This window comes from Gadus morhua, chromosome 14, assembly GCF_902167405.1.
Source record: "Gadus morhua chromosome 14, gadMor3.0, whole genome shotgun sequence".
NCBI lineage: Eukaryota > Metazoa > Chordata > Actinopteri > Gadiformes > Gadidae > Gadus > Gadus morhua.
The window spans coordinates 20,215,142-20,238,153 of NC_044061.1; the positions used below are offsets into that span (position 1 = coordinate 20,215,142).

A 23,012-nucleotide genomic window follows, 5' to 3' on the forward strand; every position below is an offset into this window, starting at 1 on the left:
TCAACAACTTGCACTACATGGATAAATAAAAATACATACATGTGTAATAAAGCAGGCAAATTATTCATCAAATTCCAAGGCATACCTAGTATTGCCTGAAGGCACTTATCAGTGGCTGGGGAACCACTAATGTTGCTGGCCTGTCCCTGGCTCTCTGATGCGAGGTAAGGGGGTGTGTCCCTGCGAGGTAAGGGGGTGTGTCCGGGACCCATACGGGTATCTGCCTCAGAGAGTGGGCAGAGGAGGCGGGAAATGGCGCCTGGTAACAACGGAGGATCCTCCGGACTCGGCCTCTGAGTAGCGACAGCGTGAAGGCGGACCGGATCACGTAAACAACCCGCTGTTGTCCCATGTTTGTGGTGGCGGCTGGCGGAGCCCAACTCGTTTCACTCTGCTGCCCGGCTGCACTGCGGATCACTTGTGTGAGTACATACCATGTTGTGTTTCTTGTGTGAACGCTCATTGGCGTGGGTGAGTGAACATGTTTTCATATAGTGGCTGTTCCCCCATGCTAGCCCGGAGCTATTCGGCAAAAAAAACAAAAACGAAATATGTCTGGAAAAAAACAACCATGCGGACGTAGCTTTCAATGGAGTATTTTACACCCACACCGGGGTTGTATCGACAGCCCTTAATGGGGTGATTAATACTGAATGCTGGTCCACGGAGCCCCGGTCCGCCGAGCTGTGTGCTGGTAGCATCTGAGGCAAAGTCAATGGTTTAGCATGTTAGCTTTAGCCACAAAGCTTACAGCCCAGACGGAATGTCATGTTTCTTCACTACATGGTGAGGTCTAGACCCTGGCCATGGTCACCCAGTTAATGTTATTTCGTGTAAGGATTGATAGAAGACCACCCCTTGCTCTGATTAAACACATGACATGTATTGAAGGTGTATCGGTGGTCTGGATCGTTTCCTTCACTTGATTAATCACTTGATTCATTTCTTCACGGTAACAAGTGTCCCCAACAGGCGGCTGTGACACATTTTGCAATTAATCTAAAATATAGCTCGTTACACTGATGTTATACTCATTTCATTGTTATATACATTTCTGTTTCGTGTTCAAATGCTAAGGGCAGCTTTGATGCTAAACTAGCATCTAGTTCTGTCCAGGTCTGGTTTCATGTTATCCTACTTTCTCAGCATCTGATAATCTTTAAACATTACATTAGTTTGTTCAATGATCACATGTGGTTTGACCCCAAGAACCTAAAATACAACCCTACGCTTCCGACATGTGTGTAACGTTACTTGATGGGTGTTCATTGAACTAACGTTACTGTTGCTAGCTGTCCACCTGGTAGGCGCTGTGTTGATTTTATTATCCATAATCAACATGTGGTTTTCTGTGAATACGTTTGCGGACTTTTTTTGTTTAAATATATATGTTTATATATAATGTGGTGTTGTTGTTTTTTAAACTTATGTGTAGCTCTTCATGTAGGCTATTGAAAAGGCCCCGGTGGCTAATGATAGCTAACAGGCTAAGAGGCTTGTATTGGCATCGTTGCACCGTTTCCCGCTCACTTGTTGTACCTACATGAGCCCCGGGTGGCTGTCTGCACACATCTCCCACACTATGTATTATTATGCTTAGAACTAAGCATAAACGCATTGAGTAAGTCTGGCCGTGTAATTGGTTTAGTTTCGCGTAATTCCCCCTTTTAACTATATTAGAGACTAATTTAAATGCACTTAACCCAGGGTAAACACAAATATTTAGCACATGTGAATCACTGGACACGTCACTTGAGGAACATTAATGGATTCTCCTCAGTACTTTACATATGTACTATATTGTGTGTGTGTGTGCGTATGTTTTTTTTGTCACACCACATCTTATTTAAAAATGGTGTCTCTTAGTAATCGTCTTAATGTCCTGCACATTCTGCTGTGGAACCCCAATTTCTAGGTTGGGGTAAATAAAGAACATCTTGTCCAATCACCAGTTTTCACTCTAACTAATCCTGTCAACTCCTGAAAGATACAATGCATCCTTGAGTATCTTGTCAGGATACAGTTGAAAAAAGATCACCAATTGATTTGTACAGCCTTAAGCTGATTACGTCTGTAAGATCAACATAATGACACTGGACTCCTGAGATGCGTTGGTTTATCTTGTGCGAATGGGGTATAGCGGCGTATATACCTACACACCAACTTCATCGGTTTGCAGATACATCCTTGTGGAAATGTAACCGATGTAGTTCTGGTGCAGGCAACTGGATAGTGTCCTAACACATTTCCATCTAGTTGTTACATAAACCCAAAAGGGGTTTGGCTTAGGGAGGAAGATCGTTTTTCTTTTTTTGGGTTTGTTTTTCAACTTAATAGTATATTGCAATTATTTAATTATCTTAACAGCTGTGTTTGGGCTGTATATATGCAGTTTCTCCAAGTGTCTAAGCAGCTTTTACAAGTACATGGTTTGCACCTCATCCGTTTTTTTATGAATTATTTTTATGTTATGTAAATGGGAAATTGCGGAGATGGGGTTTAGAATTGGGAAAGATGCCAAGATGTGCTGTGATTCAGTGAAATGGGATCCTGAATGCTACCAGATGTTGGCAGAGGCCTGCACTAAAAACTGCTACACTACTACAGCACCAGACAATTACCACAACACTATAAGTACCATATCACTACTGTAGCAAGATAACTACACCACCGCAAGTAAACGGAAAAACTAGTAGATCTAAAGCATTACCGCTCTACAAAGACCATATTATGAATACTAGTATTACCACTTCATCTCCATTAAAAAAAATGTGTGCTGATATTTAGTCGATTTTAACTTCTCCATGATCGCCTTTGCTTCATGAATGAGCGTTTCAGCCTCCTACTTCTCTGTGAATGAAATTTAATTTGAAAAGTGTCTAACGTGTTGCTCCATCTCTACTCCCTCCCCCCCCCCCCCCCTGGTCTCGTTTAGCCGTACATGTGACTGCTGAAACCATGAGGCTGAGAATGCGTAAAGCATCCCAGCAGTCCGTCCCAGCCGTGGCGCCCCGCCCCTCGCGGACCAAGCGCAGGCATTCCGACGTCGAGGAGGACACGCCCACCAGTGGTGGGAGGGGCCTGCTCTCCACTATTAAGAAGTTCATCAGGGGGAGCACCGTCAAGGTAACATCCCCTTAACTAGCAGACCTGTTTTACCAGTCTGGAGTTGTAATTGGTGGCATGGCTTGGGGTTGTGTGAGGGGTTCATGGGAAGCAGAGTTTGTCAATCATCGAGTAGACTCCTGCCTTTCGTTCCCAGCTGCAACCAGTTACTGTACATGGGCGATGGGGTCCACAGTCCAGCGTTGAACCAGTCTTCTCTTGCCCACCGGTTGTCCCAGTGGAGAAAGTAGCGTAGTATTGGCCAGGGTGTATTTTTCCAGCTGTAATTCCAGTGTGTGTCTGAGCATAGTGTCGTCTTTCTCGGGCTTACTGGAATGCTGCAGCTCGTCCGGTGAGAGCTCAGGCATCATTCTAAATTTAGCTGCTGGCTCACACAGTGGGTGTGTAGCAACAGGCACAAGAACTGGTGGAAAAGTCCTGCTTGGCTGAAACTCTTGTCCTCGCAAACGGACTCACTATATACATTACCGGCCCTTTGATTCCACGATGCGAGAACTACATGCAGGAATTCTGTACCAGACTACTATGCTGACAATTACACCTCCTACCACCCTGCTGTTTGTTTTGAGAACGACAACCACCTCAGAGATGGCAGATTGCATTTGGGAGCAGAAAAGACACGGACGAATCAAAGGCATATGTTCATCCAAAACAGTGTTTTCATAATATTCCACCACTCAGATGATGGATATTTCCTCCCTTTGGGGTTTTATAGATCCTTCCTGTGAGGTTGAATTCACAGTAATACAATGCTGTGTTAAAATTAATCGAGGCATGCTGTTTACGCAGCAGGCCGTTATCTGATGGCCAGTTCACACCACTTTCTAAATTGTTGCCCTCATGATCACAACAAGATCCTAACAACAACATAGTCTGTTGAGGGGGTTTTCATGGATGGGACTTAAAAAAAATCTATTCAGATCTTGTTTTGAGTCCTTCCCTATCTGATGGACCAGGGGATCATTTCTGTACTGCTCATAATGGTAACTTTCTTTCATATATTATGAGATTCTTCTACCTAATTTACCTCGGATGAGGAAGAGGTTGCTCATGCTGTCCAGACTTCATAAAGTGGTTTCCCATTGGCACCTTTGTAATTGGACAGCATCCTTATCTAGGGTTTCTATTGGATTGACAATGCCAGGGGCAGAGGCGTTCGAGCCGTGGGAATAGATATACAATCAAGACCACCATCATGCTGATGCCATAAGGAGTGATGCTCTGATTGGATTAGTGCTCATCCCTGCCCGTAAAGTATATCTCCAATTTTTTTTTATTTTCTTCAACATTGTATTTCCATACGTGCAAATTAACATCTCCAAGACGAGGTTAAACCTGAAGAACTCATTTATTCAATGTGGGATCTCAGTGTACGCACGCATACACACACACAGGCATGTATTACTCACACCTTCTGCAGACCAATTCCATGAAAACACAGTGGCACGTAACACTGCCCCTCTCCTCCTGCTGGTGTCCTGTGTCCACATATATCCGGATAGGCCTTGGCACGGATTACTCACACCCTTCCATTAAAACGTGCGTGCGGCCCAGTGCACTTGTGTTATTGTGTCCCCCCCCCCCAACTCGACATGTGAATCACCAAGTAAACCAGTTCCGGTGTAATGCTGTAGCACCTGGCCACGAGCATTAACTAGCATTATAAGCTGCTGTGAATTTTGGCTGACCACAGAGGAGATGGCAACCTTCCAGATGTTGGACTTTAAATCCCATTAAAATATTAGGACCAGCTCATGCACAACTAGTCATGGGTGTCATCACTTGTTTGCACTGGTCAGGGCCAATGATCATGGTGGTGACGCATGTGTCCTAGGAAGGAAGCAGTCATCAGGAGCTTCACCGGCCAAATGGCCGTGCTCATACTCGTTCTCGTACGTCATAGTACAAATTACTTTTATGATTTGGATGCGAGGTGTATCTGGGATCAGCGTCTTCCGCTTTACAGTTGTGATGAGATTATTTAACATTAAAGGCTTGCGTGTTTTCTTCACCTTCTTTTGTCCTGCCAAACCTAGCAAGTATCCACCATTCAAGTTGCTACAACTGTCAGGGTGTCATTTAGGCTGTGTTCTTTACAGTCTGCTAGGGACATGCATCTTATGATAAAGTATGACTACAACGAATATTATGCTATGTGTGTCCATTTTGAAAAGAAATTCTAATTTTCTTTTACATCAAGACTCGCACCATGATTGAACAAATATACACTTTCTGTCACACATTACACCTTTTAACCAGAACATTGTTGAAGGACGTGAAAAGCCATGCTAAATGTATCTATCCTCCTGTGTTGTTGTGACGTTTATTTATTATTGTTCCAGGTCCAGCAGGATAGCCCAGCCAAGAAGGCACGTCTCCACTGTGACGTGGACAACAACCTGATCTCTTCGACCCCGACCGGCAGACCCCAGGCACGGCCCAGCCGGAAAGGCCCCGCCAACGGACGTGAGTGGTGCTACCAGCCCGGCTGAGGGATGGGTCCCACTTCATCCATCGGGAGGACATTGTTCTCCCGCTGGGAAAACCTTGTGTGGCAATAGATTCAGAGTACTTTATAAATCAAGCAAGGAAGTGCTTTCTATCGCAATTGCTCAGCTCCAGATGGAGAAATGAAATGTAAAAAAAGCAATGCAGTACAGAAATGTTCATATGAAATGCAGAAAAACATTCACATATAGACACAAAAATGTGCGTACAAAATGTACTAAATACAGCTAATTAATTAAATCGAGTCCCTTTTTTTTATTTTATTCCAATGGTCCATTTCCTCCTGCTGTTCCCCCAGAGACCAGCAACCATGACAGAAGTAAGGAGAAGGCCAACGGAAAGATGGAGGAGACCACGGAGGTGGAGCTCCCCGTCAGCCCGCCCCGCTCCACCCTCCTGGGCACCATCTTCTCCCCCGTCTTCAACTTCTTCTCGCCAGCTAAAGCCGGTACTTGACCAGAACCTTTTCTAAGCGTCCTTTGCTTCGTTTTGTTTGTTTGTTCCCTTTGTGGGTCCAAGGGGATGGCCTGAAAACTAGATGTTAACGATTTTAAACGGTTTCGCGTATTCACACAACTGGTGCCGAGTTTGTAATGCTCATCCAACTAATAATATTAGAGCCGTCATACTGTGGAACATAATGCATTCAATCTGGGCAATATATATATAAATCTATGGTGATGGTAAATTGTAATCTGTCCATCTGGTATAATATGTAAATCTGTTTTGTGCCCTGTTGATAATCTTGTAATCTGTCCTGCTACAGTGGTAGTAATCTGGTAATGGGTTGGGACGGTTCTGTCCTGTTGCTAGTACAAGTAATCTGGTAATATCTCCTGCTAGTGTTATGGCCGGTTGAGAGCTTATTTCGGTAGTTTTTGTATCCTTTTGTCTTTATGTTTCTAATAATCTGGCGTGTGTGTGTTGTGGTAGCGCCGGCAGGGTCGGACTCCCCAGACCAGGCGGTGGAGGCGGAGGAGGTGGTGAAGCAGCTGGAGATCGAGCAGGTGGAGGAGATCCCCGCCGGCACAGCCACGGCGGTGCAGGACCTCCCCAGCGCCGTCCCCCTTTACCCCACCAGGCCCCCGCCGCTCCCAGCGCAGCAGAGCCCCATCGCCTCAGCGGCCCCCCCCGCTACCGCCTTCCGCTCCTCCACCGCCTCCCCCCCAGGAGGAGGAGAAGACGGAGGCAGCGGGAGAGTTGGAGCCGGACATTGACCTGCCGCCACTCACAGGTAACCGCCATGGGCACAGAGGATAATCATGACGCCGGGATGCAGATAATCGGCATGGCAACACAAGAGCGTTCTATCCCATCACTGCACTACTGCACACACTGTTCAACATGGATGTTTAAACAACAAACGATTAGGGGGTGGGCTCCGCGAGGTGCGCCTTACACGTGTCCTGGGTTCTGGAGAATCTCACTGTTTTTCTCATGAGTTAGCAGGGATGTACGTATGCATTTTATCCCGTGTAACACAAGGTGTCTAAATTGAAATCCCTTTTTGGCCCGTACTCCCGTCCCCTCCCAATAGCTCCAGGGTCCACTCCGGACACGGCCTACGTGGACGTCGCCCCCACTACGGTGCCAGCCGAGCCTACCTACGAGGAGGACTGGGAGGTGTTTGATCCGTGAGTCTGCTGCTGCTGCTGCTGCTGCTGATCGCATTGCTTTAGTGTTAAGAAAGAAGTGAAAGGATGTCTGGTCATTCCAAGTTAGTTATGTAGTTCTCTTGGCTCACTTTTTGATCTGGCCTTCTTTTATAGGATTGTACCGATCAGGGTGAACAAACCTTGGTAACTGTCTCTGCTGCTTTCACAAAGACATCCATCACCAATATCATCAGTCAAAATCACTTTGTCATTTCTGTCTAAGAGCATTTCGCATAAACGCACCTGCCAGGAATGTAAACAATATAAATATAGCACTTTGGTCTCTGCGACGAGACATTTAGGGAAGTACTTGTATGGCGAGTCACTGATTTGTCCGGAAACCTCATACTGACTGACGCACACTGATTCAAAAAGAATCTATGTGGGAGTGTGTGTCTGTCACCCCCCCCCCCCCCCCAGATGACTGCTGGATATCAGCCTACCTCATTCGTTCCAGCCTATTAGTAGTTTGTTTGGTTTATTGGTTGTCCATTTGAATGAGTCTGTTGTACTCCATGTTGCTCTACGTTAACCCGCGTCATCTGTGTTGTTTTTCAGTTATTTCTTCATCAAGCACGTTCCTCCTCTCACTGAAGAGCAGCTGACCCGCAAACCAGCCTTGCCTCTGAAGACCCGCAGCACTCCTGAGTTCTCCCTGGTGCTAGACCTGGTCTGTACACATTCTCACACTCTTTCTCACACTGTGTGGTACACAAAACAGCCTTACCTCTGGAGACCCAGTGCACGCCCACGTTTTCTCTTGTGCTAGGCCACACACCCACTCACTCACTCATGTTACCTTCCTCTCTGTCTGCTTTTTTTTTTGATTGGTCACACATTTGTTTCCACTGTGATACAACTTTGATTAGAGTTTTATGTTTCAGCAGTGTGAGTACACTGTACACATAGTCCCACACCTACTGTACACATGCTTAACATGATGCACTAATCAGCTTTGACTCATGCAGAGTTTTCCGTGATGTTAGGGAGTGTCAGGGAGTACAGCGGGGTTGTCTGGCCCCGCTCTACTCCAAAGTTCGCGTAGAGCAGAAAAGTTGCTGTTTCGGTCCCTGGCTCCTAGTTAAGTGTATGTGTCCCTGAGCAAGATGGCTATTCCTAAACGATACTGACACGCTGGCTGTTGCCTTGCTTGGTGGCTTGGTAAATGAATGGGTGATTTGAATGCAATAATTCTAAAGTAATGTGAGTGGTAACGGGTCTGAAAAGCGCTATATATAAATACGGACCATTTACTACATACTTCTCATGCTGGATTCACTCATGTCACCAATTCACACTTTTAAGTAATTTATTGTTCATAAATGCTGGAGATTATTAATTTATTCCTTTTAAATACATCAGTTTCATTACTATCAATGTTTCAGGGATGCAGTAGAGGAAGGGATGTTGTTTATCACTAATGCCAGTAGTGGAACTACAGTACGAGACGCTGTGATCTGTGCTGCTAAAGCTGCTGCTGAACGGCAAAGAAACAAACGGGAGAGATAAGAGGCTACAGCTTCAAAGATAAACGCCATAAAATATGTTTCCATGACAACCAGCCACATGCAGAGCTTTGAAAAGCATCGGTGTGGGCATTGAAGTCTAAACAAACGGGACTGTTGTAATAGGACAATAAGGCACTCGAATGCCTACATTAAGCCCTTCTCCTGTTATTGAACTGTATTTTTGAGTTTTCTCTGGACCTGTGTTTCCACAGGACGAGACGTTGGTCCACTGCAGTCTGAACGAGCTGGAGGACGCCGCACTTACCTTCCCTGTCCTCTTCCAGGATGTCATCTACCAGGTGAGGCTCTCCGGATCCCCTTATTAGGACCCTCTGGGGTCTCACCAGTGGCTTTATGGCGCGTTTCCACTGCAGGGTGCGGAACGGATCGAATCGCAAAGGTGCGGATTGGGTCGCGTTTCCACCACCAAAAGTGGGCGTGACCCGGACTTAGCCGTACCCGTTTTGGCCTCGTTTTCAGGACTCCTCCGTTGGGGTACTGAAAACGAGACGAGACGCCTGAAAGGGTCCCGGGAAATTCTAGCTACACACCCCCTCCGTTGATTGGTCGACAGAATCATCACTTCCGTGTGATGCGGGGATAAAAACAAACAAACAAACAGTAGCCTCGAGGTATTATTCTTTACAATTAACATGTCGCGTAAAACGCTTGCTTGGGCGAACAAGGAGGTGGAGACGTTCGTCTGCATTCTTGGGGAGGAAGACGTTGTTTACGATGTTTACCTAGCTGCCGCGGCGATCGACATCCGGCCTACCACAAAGGGTACTGTCGGCAGTGGAAACGCTACCTCGGAACTGAACTGGGCTATACCGCCCCCTCCCTACCGCACCTTTGCGATCCAATCCGTTCCGCACCCTGCTGTGGAAACGCGGCACTAGAGAACCCCCACAGGCCATTGAGGCTCTCTGGGCCCCTCCATTGCCCCCCTCCGTGGACCCACTAGTTGCTTCAGAGAACCAGGGGGTTTGGACTCAGTGTCCCTACATTGTCCCAATGGTTGCGTCCGAGAAACTGTGTGTTGTGTGGATCCTCTGTCCCTGACCTGTTCAATATTTAGCAGAGCCATAATTAATTCATTTAATTTTACATTACACAAAGCCAAAAAGCAATTGATAGTGCTGGGCTCTGTATTTTTCATATTTCTCTAGCCGCTCACTGATACAAAGCACATATTGGAACATAAAATGATTGGTTAGCCCTTTATTTTGACAGATTGGGAACAAGGGTTTTTAGCATAATGTGATAAAAACCTACCAGCCTTACCCAGTAGTCCAGGCTGGCCTGCCCTGATGTACTCCACAGATCCAATGTCAGACAGTGCCCACCTTTCAGCCTAGAGTACTGGAGAACCTGCAAGAACAATAACAATGGAAAAATATCACGTATGCAATCCAGAGATCCATTATTTTCCACTTCTGTTAGGTTCAACAAATCATCCCAAATGTTTGGGATGAATGTGGGATGAATAAAAAGACATATCTTAAATATATTTATGCATTTTCATAATTGCATGTTCTCGCTGACAATTAAATGCATCAGATTGCCCCATGTTGTACTGTAAGATGTGTGTATGTGGTTAACGGTGGTGTTTTCCTGCAGGTCTACGTGCGTCTCAGGCCGTTCTTCAGAGAGTTCCTGGAGCGCATGTCCCAGATCTATGAGGCAAGGACGCCTCCAGGGGCTGCAGTCGAATGTTGAGTCTGGTCAGAATTTGTGTCTGTGGTCATCGTGACTGATCCTGTCCTTTGTCGTTCAGATCATCCTCTTCACGGCCTCAAAGAAGGTGTATGCTGACAAATTGCTCAACATCCTGGACCCCAAGAAACAGCTCGTCAGGTCGGACTCTTTAAAAACCACCAATCGTTCATTTTGTTTCTTATTATGTACCATTCATTTGTTATGATTACTGTAGGCCACGATCCCACTGAATGCTTTTAACGGCTGGGAGCGGCTAGTTTGTCATTGTTGTCAATGGGAATCAGGTCTTTTTGGACCACGGCTTTTGCGTTGCCCTGCGCCACGCTAAGCAACTCAAGAAACAAGCAGCCAACGTCATCGTCCATTTACATTTCCATAGTTGCTTTGCAACAGTAAAAAGGCTTAAACCTAAAGGCAGTGCAGTCCACCTGGCGTCTGACTCGTATCTCGATCTCTGTGTTGCTGCAGGCACCGGCTCTTCCGCGAGCACTGCGTTTGTGTCCAGGGGAACTACATCAAGGACCTGAACATTCTGGGCAGAGATCTCTCCAAGACCATCATCATTGACAATTCACCACAGGCCTTCGCTTACCAGGTGAGCTGGGAACCCATCACTCCCTGGAGTGGAGTGTCTCTGTTCTGTATGATGGCAGGAACACATTAAGACCTCTTAGTAGTCTCACAGTTGGTGTAGAGACCATTTTGTATGTGGGCTTAACAGTCGAGACGGTTACAGTTTTTACCACATGATGGAACCAGTGCAGAGATAGTATAATGTAGAAGTGATGGTTTGATAAGTGGGCAGGATCTGTGGCTAAGCTGTAATGTCTACCTGTCTACCTGTAGGCTGTGCTGAAGGCGTCAGCTTTGACTAAATTGTAGTTATTAGGCTGTAATATAGAGGGTGTATTGATGGGTTTTATTGTTGGGACTGTAATGCATGTATATCGGAGGGAAATGTTTGTAAACATGGACCGAAATGTTAGCGGCTGACGGTTGGTATTTCAAGAACAACAACTTGTTGTCATGGTGATTAAAACCCTCCCCTCTCCCCTAGCTCTCCAATGGCATTCCAATAGAGAGCTGGTTCATGGACAAGAATGACAATGAGCTGTTGAAGCTGGTCCCCTTCCTTGAGAAGTTGGTAGAGATGGTGAGTTCATTGCTTACGGACATGTTTGTTAAATACATAGATCCTACACACGTTGTTCTTGTCATAGAACAATGTGCTCTGGACCATAGTTGGAATTGTGAGTATTTAACATTGAGATGGATGTTTTTTTTCTTTTTTTTATGTCGTCTCTCCAGAAACCAAGATGTCCGCCCACACGTACGAGAGCGGTTCCGGCTACACGACCTGCTGCCCCCCGGACTGAGTCACCGTGGTTACAGGACAACTGTCATCAACAGCGGACATGTAAAAAGCCCTCCTTCAGACAGAACTCGACAACATTACCATTACTGTTAAATCATCGGCCCCTTTTCTTCCTTCCCCGTTCACTTTTGTTTTTAAACCCCAAATGATTTTAAAGACTAAACATCATGATGAGAAAGAATATAACGATTTTTAAAAGCCGGGTTGGGATATTTTTTCTACCAACGACATGAAATGGAAAAATGAAAACCAACTTCTCCGGAGGAGCTGTGTGGACTCCTTTTTGTTCTCCCGTTGCTGCGGCAACGACCTGAAAACCGATTTAGGGGAAGACCACCTTTTTAAAAATGACGATCTCCTAGCTCTGGCTAGCCCTTTTCACGCCAATACCAGCCCCCCCCCCCCCCCCCCCCCCAGGTGCTCCTCCGCTCGGTGAAAAAGACTCCAAAATGGACGAGGACTTCTTCGTCTATAGGACTGCGTTGACTGCCCCATGTCCCTCCTTTTTTGAACATGTAGTAGCGTCTAAGATGTCATTATGCATTCCTCTACAGCTGAATTTTGCATCACTCTGCTGCTGGCATTTTGTTTTTAGTAAAGAAAAATATAAGAAAAATGAACTGTTTGTGTATAGGTGGGTGGTTTGGGTAGGGTGGGGAGAGGGTCCCTGTATGGTCACATGACTAAACGGTATGCTGAGGTTTGTGTGCCGTGCCGGTGTAAGCAACCGGGCACGCTCAAACGTTAAGTAAACACATGATGGCTTTCTAATTAAGATTGGCTTGAAGTCTGCTTACCTGAAACACGCAACAGGTCATTAAAGGGCATTCATTTTTAAAGTGATACGTGTCAAGTTAAGTTTCTATATATGTTTTTTTGTTTTTAACGGTCTTTTGGTCTGATATCAGTATTGTTTCCTGCTCCCAGTCGTTGTTCAGCTCGAGGCTAGCGCTCGGCTAACTCTCACGTGTAACTAGATGGCTATGTGTTTGTACCTCCTTGGAGATTAACTCCTGTAGCACCTCTTTGCCAGCATGTGATGGATTCTGGTCAGCCTGTGGGCCAGGCCCTGTCTGGTACCCACGTCTGTTGGCCGTTCCCAATGCAGCACCATTCCCCCACACCTCCCCGTATCTCCTGGCAGTGTCTCCTCTCCTTGACCCTGTTTTATGTACGTTCTCTGATGCCTTTTTTTTTTTTTTTTTTTTTTTTTTGGAATGCAGTTTTACAGTGTGATTTCGTTGACAAACGGCAACTATATGAATGTGTTTCTGCCCCTACCGCCGTGCTTTTGGACAGTGGTTTAGTAATACTCGATGTCCCTCTCCACGGAACCCTCAGAGGGTTGGAGGTCGTGCCCCCATGATGTGTCGTCGTAGGATAGGTTTTTGTTAGTGCTGGCGGCGTGACCACCACCACCACGCTGGAAAGCGGACCCCCGCCCCGACTCCCCGTGTCCTTACTTCTGCGGCGTTGGGTTCCGGTGTCGGCTGGTGATGTCTGATGAAGCGCTGTAGAAATACTCCTGGAGTCCTCGCTTTCGTCGGTGCGTTGAGGTTTCAGTAGCACACATCTTGGTTTAACCCCCCTGGGTTTTGTAGAAGACAATCAAGACCTCTTGTTTTAAGATGTGGAGTTGTGTGGGGCTCGGTTTTATTTGTTGTGTCGTATATAGTTGTGGTCCATGAACAAAGCAGTATGGCTTCCCTTTTTCCTTCTTCCTTCTTCCTGGCTTGTAGAGCACAAACGGCTCACTGCGTATCCATGCCTCTCCTAGCTGGAGAACCATGACTCGAGTCTAGCCTGATCACTCCCTGGGCGCTATGTATGTATGTTTGTATGTGCGTGCGTGTGTGTCCAGACTCTGAATGTAAGCTACGCAGAGAGCTCCAGCTGAACAGGCTCCTTCATTCTCCACTGCTCATCGCTGCCTATTTCAGTTTGAAAGAGGTACCAAAACCTGAAACCAAATGGCAGCAACAGCAACCCCTCTGGTGAAACAATGCACATACTGCAGTTGCCGTTTTCTGATTGGCTGAAATAGGTGCAGAGCGATGCCATTCAACTTGTCAGCTAAAGCATAGACATCCGCTGGTGCTAATGATGGGGTTTGGTGTCCCTGTGCGTTTGGTTACTCCTTTAACTGATATGGTATGGGGCATGTTACACAGACCCTCGGGATTACCAGGCGGCTAGAGGGGAGTTGACAATGAATTAGTTATTCAGGGGGTCCCACCTTGGTAATGCTGTCCCTTTACGATGGGGTGCCCCAGGTGTTGGAGAGATGGTTAAGGGAGCATGGTGCGGATTGTGAGCTGGGCTTGTTTTATTTTTATTTTTCTGAAGGATCGGTCAGGAGGTGTTTTTGATATTTGTCATCCAGCTCGTTTTTATGTGCATTACCATTTGTATTGTACACTTGGGTGTTGTACAATAACAAACTGATTCATGTTTAAAAATATCCTTAAATAAGGAAAATCTTTTGTATTTTTGATTTCAAAAGGCATGTCGTATCTACTTTTTAAATGTATTAATGAAGATTTAACTTTACATAAGATGGAGTGTCTTTTTTTCTTACAACTATCTGTATGTATGTTTAGTTTAGCACAGTGTCACTAAACTGTTTAACTTAGCATGTAGAGATTCAAGCTTGCTATATGAGGAAAGTCCTGGTTAACCTTTAATCAAGGCACTTCATTTCTGCAGAAAAAAAGCAATCGTGTTACAGATCCTTTTTTTTTCTCCCCAATATCTGTTCAGCCATTTTACTTGCAGGAAATGCTATTTGTGCTAAAGATGTATTTAAAAAAAAAAATGCTTAAAGACATCTTTCTTGGCCAAAAGGCTATGCTATTGTAAAGTGTATATACAGTTACAATGACTTTCTGAAACAAAGTTTTAAAGTTAACCTCCTGTGTGTTTTTGTCTTCATTTTGTGCATGCTTGAACTTCCAAATTTGGCCTGAGAAAAACTCTGAGAACGAAACTTCAACCGATGCTAAAAGCGTCTAATGCAGGCTAATTACGTGTAGGCTATTCCTGAGGCTTTCCTTGATTAAGTGATACCTTGCCCTCCTAGACCATATTCGCTAATCTGATAGAGGCTTGTTTTATTGCTTCAAATAATTCCCCCAGGCAATCAAAGTATTCTGAATAACTATTTCCAGAACAGCCCAAAGTAAATATGGCATCATAATTTGTTTCCTAAATAAATAATAAACTTGCTTATCTTAGTTTACTTATGTTGAAAGATGCTGCATCGTTGTGCTTTAAGTTATTCTTTTTATGGCATGTTATGCGGTCCAGTGGGGAGTCTGACTACGAATCAAAAGGTTGTTGGTTCGATCCCTGGGAAGACCGATTTATATATTTATTTTATAAATGTCACTCTTTGTAACATCGTCGTTGTTCCGTGGTAACAACATGTAGCGGGTCTTTGATTATGCCTCCCCGGACGAACTAATGAGTGCAACAACCTGTAACTACCTTGCAATTATTGGTTATTATCGTAAGGTTTTCCGCACCACCAGATGTCGGGGAATCTTATGTTGTCTTGAGTGACCGGACTCCGGTTTCAGACAAAGAGCCGTGAGAGGAGCTAATCAACACGGATCATGAATATTTCATCACTAATGGCCAAACTTTTTTTATTTTTTCCCCCCAGGCGAAATCCGTTCCGCGTTTCGCACCTCGTCCGACGCTTTCTGGCCTTAATTACGAGGCTTTAGAGCACCAGGTGTAGCATTGCACTCAGACATGTGAGTGGTTTCCAAGACAGTTAGTAGGCCAGGTCAGTCCATCCCAGATCCCCGTCTTAACTGGTCTTCTTCTTGAGCATCCCTTGAGATAAGAAAAGGACGAAACACCTTGGCGTGCTCGATTGGACAATATTCTGAACAAAAGTAGCCCAAAGGAGACTTGTTTCATAACCAAGATGAAGTTGGTCATTTTAAAATGTTCCCCTTTGCGTGAAATTAGTGTTTTCTAACTTGAAGGAATAAGAAAAGACGATATCGCTATTTTTTTTTATCTGGACATTTTGAGGCGAACGTCGGGAAAATGTGGTCAACGCCTACCATTTGTATTGTGTGCATCCTCTTTGGTAAGTGTCATGTTTATAATTTAAAAAAATAAACGTCTGAAGGAGCCTGGTGATATGTTGGACATATTTTCTTTAGAACTTTTTTAAGTGACACGAGCCAATTAAATTAATTATGTATAAATAATCAACTGTTGTTACAGTAGGACTATGCCTGTTCAATCTAAATCATATAGCCTCATTATCCTCAGTAGATAGACCATACTTCTCAAACATATGTTATCCTTTTTCATTGTATGGCTTAGGCCTATGTGTATTCTCTGCTTAGTGATGTTGCAATTGTACCTTTTATATAAAATATATATATAATAAAGAATTGATAGTCTATCTAATTTCCAAGACTATTGTAGGATTTTATATCTTAAAAAATCCTTCCACATTCTATTATTTTTTTAAAGGATAACTTAACTACATTTTAGAAAACGTAGGGGTCTTAACCCGCCCTGTGCCCTGTTTATCTCTCAACAGGAACAGTCTGCGATGTTAAAGAGTGCTCCCAAATCCCACCGCCGCACAGCGGCGCTGAGTTACAGGAGGAGATCCGGAGCGTTATAGAACAAATTCAATCACTGACCAGAGTAGTAACTGATTATAAAACGCTAAAAGGCAGCAGCACCTCAAGGTCAGGGCATATCCAAGGCGATGCTTCGTCCCGACCCGGAGGAGACCCATCCCTGTTGGAGGGTGTCCACTTAAACTCCTATTATAGCGTCTTAGTTAACCTATATTCGGTATACATGCCGTTAATGAGCGAGCGATTCGTCAATAACCTCCCCGAAACACTCGTGTGTATCCTGTCCGGGACACAAGAATGTGGCCTGGAAGCAGAGTTAACGAGGGTGGTCGTTCTAGAACTCGCTAATCCGTTGTTGGCGCTTTTGTCGTTTATGAGGTCGGAGGGATGTACCCCTAAGGACACGGGTGCGGGCAGCTTATTCAGGTCCTACTTGAGGATGGACGAGGTGAGCACGGCGGAACTCACCGGCTTCCAGGAAATGCTTGTATTGGCAATGTCACAGGTACCCCAGTCTGGGAGTCTGATGTCGACTATAAGTCGACTTTTGGACATGGTTGTGACGTATTTCTCAACGAAGATGGGGACTCTTATCCAAGTCCCCATTGATTACGTGAACATTGGTTTACAGTTTGGAATTACAGTTCCTTCGCTTAATCAAACCGAGCAATGCCAGCAAGGTAAGGAACACCCACAAACATATTTACCCATATGAATACGATTAAAGAGTGTTCAATGAAAAATATATGTTCGTTTCTTGCTCTGCAGGGAATCTGAAGCAGCTTATAATGTGGTAAGCAATCTTAACATCAAGTTCATCACTTTTTTTCTCATCTAGTTGTGTATTTAGAGCATATTAAAATCTACCAACACTCTAAACACACAATACGGATAAACACAAGCTGACACACTGTTCTCTCGGCAGGGGAATGAAACACAACGTCAGCTGGTCCTTCGGCCCCTCCATACTGGACATCTTCCTGGGCTCAGAATCCTCTCTGTGCAACGACCCCGGTTCAGAATGCCCCAGTCCTGCCGGCCACTACAGCCGCCCTGCCTCCCAAACCGCCACCAATGACGACGATGAAGACTCCATGTTCAGCTGCAACCGCCACAACCTCACTGTCTTCAACGAGACCCCGTGCGCCCACGTCCTTGCCGCTCCGCCGGAGGACCCCCCCACCTCGCTGGGGGTGTTCTGCCGCGCACTCAGCCAGCTCAGCCCCGCGCAGCTGGAGCACGTCTGGGGTAACACGTGTCACGCCATCCAGGCGCTGATGTCGCCCGTCCTCGCCCGGGCGCCCGCTTGTGACACCGGAGGCTACACGCCGCCACCGCCGCCGCCTGTCCTGCCCCTCCCCCCGTTGCAGGCCCGCCGCGCCAGGGCGTCGCCCAACCTCCGAAACCTGGTCTGTGACTATGACTCCTGGTTTCAGGGTGAGGCAGTGGACGCCGGGGTGGTGAGCTTGTGCTCCGATAACGACCGCGCCCTGTTCGTGGAGCAGGTGTGTGACAGCCCGCTGCGCATGATGCAGCTGCTGTCGGACCCCAACAACCACTGGATGTTGGACTTTTGTGGTAACCTGACGTCGAACCCAGGAATGCTGCTGAGCCTCTTCTGTGCCTACGAGGGCTGGATGAACCAGCCGGAGGTGCCCTCTGCCATGGTGGCCTTCTGCTGGAGCATGGACGGCGGCAGGCTGAAGGATCTGGTCTGCAAGGACCTCGGCCTCTTCAACTTCTTGTTCATCAACCCGGACAACGTGGCTCTGATCCCCAACTGCACGCACCTCGCCCTGCAGTTGCCGACGGAAGGGACCCTGGACGAGTTGGTGGCGGACTCCTGCCGCTACTCCGAGTGGCACGATGTCATGCAGATCCCCATGAACGTCATGTCCCTCTGCACCCGCAACGATGCCGCGCGATTCGCCGCCGAGGTGTGCGCCAACGCCACCTTCTTTAGCGCTCTGCTGCAGAACCAGGTGTACGCCAGTTGGCTGGAGGTGTTCTGTGCCAACGTGTCTCAGGTAGCCCCGCAGACCACGCCGCCATCCAGGGTCATCTACTGGTGCGACTACGAGAACTGGGGCGACCGGCACGTGGACCCCTCGGTGGTGGGGCTGTGTTGGCAACACGATAAGGACAACTTCACCACGAAGGTGTGCTGCAACTCCACGCTGTTCGATCAGCTGGCGGCGGAGACCCAGAACAAATGGCTGCTGACGGCGTGCGGGGACAGAGACGTGGCGGAGATGATACCACAGGTCTGTTGTTGTTGTTGAAGGCTCGGCTGGCTGCTTTTGTCCGGGAGGGGGAGCAGGGTTACTGGCGACCGGAGGGTCTGCTGGTTGATTCGCTTTTCTGCATTTTTACAGACAGGAAGGTGAAGATAGTGCTGCTCAATTTTGTGAAAAAATTAGGATCACGATTATTTTGGTCAATATTGAAATCACGATTATTCAGAAGACTATTTTTGAGTTTGAAAGCATGATGCATTAATTCAGCATTTCCCCCACAAAACTTTGTGACGAAAATATATACATAAACGTATCCAGCTGCAATTTCTATAAAACATTTAATGAATAAAAAATATGTACTTATAAAATATGTATATATTGTTTCAACTCGATTATATTAGTTTGGAGAAATTTTGACACAAAAATCTAAATGGCAATCAAAATTCGATGAATTGCACAGCCCTAGGTGAATATTGACAGGAAAGAGAATGGATAGACACAGGGGGGGTTACAAGTAGTCCTAAATAGCATAGGACCGAAGGATGGAATTAAAGCTGGGTCGCTACAAGGCGTCTTGTTGACTTCATGGTGAACGCTCCAGTAGGTGGAACCACCGAAGGCACCGGCAGTCCTCGCATCGCTCTTGGGCAAGGCTCCTCCTGCATGCCTCATAGGAGCTGCTTGTGGACATTGCATGCTTGGCACTGCTATCGGTGGTGTTTGAATGTGTGTCTGCATGGGTGATGGGAGCCATGGTATTTCAATGTGATTTAACATCGTTATAGCCGCTAGAAACCATATGTTTTAACTATCCCCAACCAACACAGTATACAATGTTGCTGCTTCCAATGTTGTGTTGGTCATACTATAGAATGATTTATTGCTTCTTTAGTGAATAATGCAGAACATAAGGAACTTTAAAAATAATAATCACATGCTAAATCGCAATATCGGTCGAAATAATCGCAATTCTTTTATTTCCCCAAATCATTCAGCCCTAGAATACATTTTTTGTGTTTTGCGTGTTCAGGTTTGCAGATACTCGGAGTGGACCCGGCCCATCATCGTGGACATGACCGATCTGGCGCGCTGTGCTGAGCTGGACCCCTTCAACTTCACCACCAGGGTGTGCGCCGATGGCGTTGTGCTGAAGCACCTCCTGGCCAACCCGGACAACATTTGGCTGCTGCAGCACTGCATCAACGGGTCCCAACCCGGGGAGCCGCTGGGCTTCAACCTCTTCGAGCAGTGCCAGTACGCCAGCTGGGGCCTGTCGCTCCCGGACCAGGACCTCATGGCTCTGTGCTGGAAATACGACCAGGTGAACTTCGCTAGGTCAGTCTGCCTAGACGTCAACCTTCTGGCCTGGCTCGCCCAGGACACTTCCACCATGTGGGTGAGCCAACTGTGCCACAGCTTCAGCCACCACGGTGCAAACGACAGCGGCCCCGGGGAGGAGAGCCAGCCCTGCCTGGCCCGAGAGCTGGTGATGAGGTTTAACTGGTCCTGCTCGGCCGACCTGGCTCCGGTGTGCAGGCCCGGGGCGAGCGTCACGGCCTCCCTGCAGGCGGTGCTGCGCTGCTGGGTGGAGAGCCTGACCCAGCGGATGCAGGGTCTGTCGGTGCTGAACAAGGCGGCCAGCATGAGCGTGGTGATGCTGGTGGCGCTGGAGGAGAGGCAGCTGACGTCGCTGCGCGTCACGGACCATATCCGGCGGAGCGTGCTGAACTCCACCGCCCTCTACCTGGAGAGAGAGACCAACTTCGAGAACAAGAGGGTCCTCCTGCAGTGCTTTGGGGTAGCGCTTGGATTACGCACGCACGCACACATGCACACACACCGCAATAAGTTCAAATGAAGTGGGTAAACCGTAGAACCTTGCAAACTACTGTGTGTGTCTGTTTGTGTGGATGTTTTGTCTTGTTTTCCTCCACAGAAAGAACTCACCAGCCTGATGGAGTCGCGCACCATACTGGACCCAGAGGTCTTCCTCATCCAGGTGATGTTTAAATCATTGTGTAGTTACTAACAGTGATTGGTATTCTCTGTGAATAAACCATATCGGCTAATCAATTCGAAAGTAAATAAGTAACAATTCCACATGTACATCCAAAGATCAAACTTCCTTACCTCCTTACTGTGTATCAGTATACAGATAGCAGTGTTATTACGACTGAAACTGTAGTTATTATGCATTAACCTGAAAGCTAGTTATATTTAGCTATTTGGCACATGCCAAATAACCATAGTCAAATGGACTCAATGTGAATTCAGATACAGGGTAATTCCAGTATTTCATTCATTTCCATCATGGCTGGTCATTCAAGTGTAAGGAACTTATCCTTAACAACCATACAAGGATATAAAAACAGGAGACGGTATTTGTTTAAGGTTTTCAAGGGATAATACAGCCGGAGACTGTTTGTGTAGCATGATATGATTGGATTCCAGCAGCAGCAGGTATGTATTGATCTCTCCTTACTGATCTGATCAGGAGTATTTCCGGATCCCTCTGGAGAGTCTGCGTGCTGTGCTGAGTGGGGTGGACAACACCACGGCCCGGGAGATCCTCGAGCACTACAGTCGGCATAAGAACTCACTGCAGGTAAACAGACACTAAAATGACCTAAAGCAGACACCTTTATATGAAGGGACTTTAAGAGTGAGTACAGGTGTAGGTCATTGAGGAGAAGGGAGGGGGAGAAGGGAGGGGTTTAACCTCGGTGAACACATAACGTTACTCTTGTGAAAACATCACGTTTATTTTGTGAATACATTAAGTGACTAGTGAAAATATGATGTATCTCTGGTGAAGACTACATTGCGTTGTTTCTGTCTTATATATGATGTTTCTCTAGTTTGTCTGCAGAGTATAATATTTTTCCATGGTTAATACCAGATCTTTATCTGGTAAATACGTTATGTTCCCCTTGTGAATACATGACGTGTCTTTTGTGAGTACATGAGATTTCTATGATAAATACATGTTTCTCTGGTTTGTCGGGTGAATACATTATGTTTCTCTAGTGAATTCATTATGTTTATCTAGTGAATCAATTATGTGTCTGGTGAATGCATAATGTTTCTATAGTGAATACATGATGTGTTTCGGGTGAAAACATGATGTTTCTCTGGTAAATGCATGATGTTTCCGTGTGAAAACATGATGTGTTTCTGGTGAATAAATTTAGTTTAATCTCGTTGATACATGATGTGCTTCTGGTGAATACATTATGTTCATTTGGAGAATACATGATGGGTCTGGTGAATGTAAGTTGTTTCTCTTGTGAATTTAAGATTTCTCTCTAATGAATAAATGGTGTATCAGGTGAAGGCATGCTTTTATATTGTGAATACATGCTTTGTCTCAGGTGAATGCATGATTCTTTGGAGAATACATGTTTCTCTGGTTAGTCTCAGGTGAAAATTGTATGACCTCCTGGTGAATACATGAGGTGTCTGGTTGTTCCAATCATTTTCCCTGCTGAATACATATTTTTTTCTCTGTCAAATACAATACCGTACTCTGGTGAATTTAGATTTTTCTCTAGTGAACACGTGATGTGTTTAATGAATACATTTCTCTGGTGAATTCATGATTGTTCTCAAGTGAACACATGATATCATGCGTCTCTGGCGAACACATGTCCACGGTGAATACATGATGTCTTTCAGGTTAAAACATGCTGTTTCTCAGTTGAATACATTATGTTCCTCTAGTGAATGCTGACCTCTTGTCTGTGTGTGTTTTCCAGCTAACGGATGTCTATTTATCGGCCATGGTGTCTGTGTTCATCCCCGTCCACCTGTGGAAGGACAGCAGGCTGTTCACAGAGCTGGCTCCTCTTCTACCCTGGGCCTCCCTGGCCGACATCAATGCTCTACCCCCACTGCAGTCCAACGCCTTTGTGTGAGTGGTGGCCATCTTATGATTCGGTTAGCTTAGTGACTGATGGAACAAGTTTCATACTTACCAAGTATTCAGTGGTTTAATGGCTGATGGCCGAGTGACTTCAGTTGCAGAATACTTAGAAATAATTGCATTAAAGCATGAATGAAATAATTGTTTAATTCTACTTAAAGTAAATGTGAACCCCTTGTTTCCGCTCGAAGTTGAACACTGAGATTCAAATAAATTAGTTTTTGGGTTCTAGGAAGGAGGGGGGACATCTTATCGCCATGGTTACGACCCATTTGTGCTACTTTTTCATACCGTCGTTTATGAGCTTGATAATGAGAGATGTTGTTATTATGCGTCACACACAGTTAGC

The 23,012-nt window shown here is 45.9% G+C and overlaps 2 protein-coding genes across 2 annotated transcripts in view; both read left to right on the forward strand.

Moving 5' to 3' along the window:
* The first annotated feature begins 180 nt into the window (after positions 1 to 180).
* ctdspl2b (CTD (carboxy-terminal domain, RNA polymerase II, polypeptide A) small phosphatase like 2b) lies at positions 181 to 14,799 on the forward strand. Its single transcript, XM_030376437.1, has 14 exons — positions 181 to 422; positions 2,936 to 3,126; positions 5,469 to 5,592; positions 5,933 to 6,082; positions 6,568 to 6,731; positions 6,805 to 6,868; positions 7,172 to 7,268; positions 7,848 to 7,959; positions 9,010 to 9,096; positions 10,418 to 10,480; positions 10,575 to 10,654; positions 10,985 to 11,111; positions 11,574 to 11,669; positions 11,826 to 14,799. The coding sequence occupies exons 2-14, from the start codon at positions 2,959 to 2,961 to the stop codon at positions 11,982 to 11,984; spliced, it is 1,491 nt and encodes a 496-aa protein (XP_030232297.1). The 5' UTR covers positions 181 to 422; positions 2,936 to 2,958; the 3' UTR covers positions 11,985 to 14,799.
* Positions 14,800 to 16,394: 1,595 nt separating this feature from the next.
* LOC115558216 (uncharacterized) overlaps positions 16,395 to 23,012 on the forward strand; it is a 9,209-nt gene continuing 2,591 nt past the window's right edge. The window contains exons 1-7 of the mRNA XM_030376116.1: positions 16,395 to 17,184; positions 17,273 to 17,297; positions 17,430 to 18,768; positions 19,772 to 20,539; positions 20,678 to 20,740; positions 21,236 to 21,346; positions 22,497 to 22,651. Of these exons, the coding sequence (XP_030231976.1) occupies positions 16,728 to 17,184; positions 17,273 to 17,297; positions 17,430 to 18,768; positions 19,772 to 20,539; positions 20,678 to 20,740; positions 21,236 to 21,346; positions 22,497 to 22,651 (2,918 nt within the window). The 5' untranslated portion in view covers positions 16,395 to 16,727. The remainder of the gene's footprint in view (positions 17,185 to 17,272; positions 17,298 to 17,429; positions 18,769 to 19,771; positions 20,540 to 20,677; positions 20,741 to 21,235; positions 21,347 to 22,496; positions 22,652 to 23,012) is intronic.